General features: G+C 41.0%; 1 protein-coding gene across 4 annotated transcripts in view; it reads left to right on the forward strand.

Annotated features, from left to right (window-relative positions):
• Positions 1–2,970, forward strand: part of LOC106872574 (ribosomal protein S6 kinase beta-1) — a 46,566-nt gene that overhangs the window by 41,075 nt on the left and 2,521 nt on the right. For all 4 annotated transcript variants that reach the window (XM_052977787.1, XM_052977785.1, XM_052977786.1 and 1 more), the window contains 3 exons: positions 1–77; positions 744–851; positions 2,688–2,782. The exon at positions 1–77 is cut by the window's left edge and continues 1 nt beyond it. In XM_052977787.1, coding sequence (XP_052833747.1) covers positions 1–77; positions 744–851; positions 2,688–2,782 — 280 coding nt within the window. The remainder of the gene's footprint in view (positions 78–743; positions 852–2,687; positions 2,783–2,970) is intronic.

Genomic DNA, 2,970 nt, shown 5'->3' on the forward strand with positions numbered 1-2,970 from the left:
AACATTCATTCTTCAGGCACATCAACTGGAAGGATCTTGCTGATCGCAAAATCGAGCCCCCGTTCCGGCCTAACATTGTAAGTAACAGTTAAATTTGAAGTTTGATCCCTTGTTTGGATGCGTGTGAATGAGGGGGAATGATTTTTGTGGTTAAGAATTTTGCTCTGCTGCAAACTACGTGCTTCTAGGTTCAATCCCATTAATTGGATCTTGGGGAAGCGTTGTGGAACATCGGTGATAAGCCTTTCTGAGAAATTGGATACAATTCTCTGAAAACTGTGAGGGTTGGTACTGGAAGGCCATATGTGTGGCAGCAGGATTTGGCTCTTTGCCACTCCCTCCGGAAACAGTCAGAAGTAGTTATCAGAGAATTTTTTGACTTCTCAAACCCCAGTTTCTGGCCCCGCCTAATTAATTGTAATCCGACGGGTTACTAGGTGTGGGGGGTCCCGGTTGAGAAAGACACCAGCAGCTCTTCCTGTAGCACCATGGCCAACATAGTAAGGAAAAAAAGGGGCCAGGTTCCAGAGCCATCTTGAGGCTGTGATGGAAACTGAGTGAAGCTGTTATCGCCCAGCCAGTTGATAGTTTGGCAGTTTTGTTTTCCAAATACTTTTATTTTTGACTGGGATGTTGTGTTTTCTTTCCCTTCGATGCAAACTTATGTATGAATGTATGTATATTTTTATATATATGCTGTGTGTATATTACTCTATATGTTCCTCTTTTTTTTCTTTAACCAGAGTGGAGATGAAGATGTTAGCCATTTTGACAGTAAATTCACCAGACAGACCCCTGTCGATTCCCCTGATGACACCATTCTTAGTGACAGTGCTAACGAGTTATTTCTGGTTAGTATGTCCATACATGCCAACCTATCTCCACGTCTGTCTGTCTGTCTCCATCTCTCTGCCATTCTCTTTGCCTCCCTCTGCCAGGCTCTCTTCCTGTCTGTCTGTTTGTCTATTTATCCTTCTCTCTCAAATCTGCTTATCTGCCTGTTTCTATTTCTCTGTCTTTATTTGTCTGTCCGTCTTTGTCTTCCTTCCTTCCTCCACCCCTTCCTTCCTTCCTTTCCAAAGCAATGCTTTGGTTGAATTATTCTTAGATTTTCGGCAAGAACCTCCAAGACACTTTCAGGCTTTACCTCATTGTTGGTTTGCTTTTACATGACCAGTTCCGAACCTCGTCCACACACCTCAACTAACAGCAAACTGGACGTTTGACTCTTTCTGTCTCTTATGATTAGCAACCATATATTCCATGCAAACCACACTACAACCTAAGAACCGAGATTTTTCTGAAATTTTAATTATTTCACTTTTGGTAGTTTTTCGAAGAATCAGGTAATTTCAGGCTGGTAATGTTTTTCTTAGTTTCTTGGCAGTATCCATAAGAGCCATTTATTTGTACTTCAGACGACTTGTTGAAGTTTCCTGGTATTTGGCCACAGTGTTTAAGATTAGTGTGTCTTAATCTTAGGTCATTAATCTTATTAAGGTGGTGAGCTGGCAGAATCGTTAGTACGCTTGACGAAATGCCTAGTGGTATTTCAGCCACTACATTCTGAGTTCAAATTCCGTTGAGATCAACTTTGCCTTTCATCCTTTCAGGGTTGATAAATTAAGTACCAGTTGCATACTGGGGTCAATCTAATCAGCTGGCCCCTCCCCACAAATTTCAGGCCTTGTGCCTATAATAGAAAGGATTATTATTATTATTATTATTATTATTATTAAGGCAGCAAGTTGGCAGAATTGTTAGCGTGTTGGACGAAATACTTAGCAGTATTTTGCTTGTCCCTACATTCTGAGTTCAAATTCTGGCGAGGTTGACTTTGCCTTTCATCCTTTCGATTAAATAAGTACCAGTTACGCACTGGGGTCAATATAACTGACTTAATCCCTTCCCCCCAAATTTGAAGCCTTGTGCTTCCAGTAGAAAGGACGATTATTATTATTGTTATCATCATTATTATTATTATTATTATTATTGTTATCATCATCATTGTTGTTGTTATTACTGAAGGCAGTGAGCCGGCACAATAGTTAGTGTGCTGGACAACATGCTTAGCAGTATTTCACCCGGCACTACGTTCTGAGTTCAAATTCTGCCGAGGTCTACTTTGCCTTTCATCCTTTTGGGGTTGATAAAACAAGTACCAGTTATGCACTGGGTCCAATGCAATCAATTCATCCTTTCCAACAAAACTGCTGCCCTTGTGGCAAAATTTGGAACCATTTTTATTTTTATTGGCATTAAATAATGGTCAGTGTTCATGTTGTTGACGTTCTCCCGCCAACCAAAGGGACTGACCCATTTAAGGCTGGTCCTAAACCATTGCTTGCTGCTGGAAGATAGGGATGGAGGGAGTTAGGGGAGGAGTGGCTTTCTGTGGGAGGAACTGGGGTGATGGTGGGAGTGAGTTGGAAATGAATGAGTGGAAGACAGGATGGTCACAGTTGGAACAGCTATGATGATAGGTTTGCTGGAGTTAAACAACAACAACAAGGAAGGATACATTAAATGATGTTCTCCTAGATACACTATGTCTGAATAAACTTAAATATGCAGTTCAGTTTTTATGTGAGGAAAAAGGGTTTAGGGTGGGGAAGAAGGGTTTGGTCTCTGATTGTTATTCAAGTTCTTAAATAATTTTCTTCTTTTTTCTTCTGAACTGTTTCCAGGGTTTCACATATGTGGCGCCATCTGTCTTCACTGAATTACTCAAATCAAAGTCTCCACGTCGTCAACTGATGGCTGGTTTCCGTGGACCAACAAGGTAAGGCCACCACTACCACCATCACCACCACCATCACCACCATCACCATCACCACTACCACCATCACCATCACCACCACCATCACCACCATCACCACTGTGTATATAACATGTATATCTCAGTTTCTCCTTTCAAATATTCATTCATTTATACACACATGTATGTTTGTGTGTGTGTATATATATATG

Source organism: Octopus bimaculoides, chromosome 28 (genome assembly GCF_001194135.2).
Source record: "Octopus bimaculoides isolate UCB-OBI-ISO-001 chromosome 28, ASM119413v2, whole genome shotgun sequence".
Lineage (NCBI taxonomy): Eukaryota > Metazoa > Mollusca > Cephalopoda > Octopoda > Octopodidae > Octopus > Octopus bimaculoides.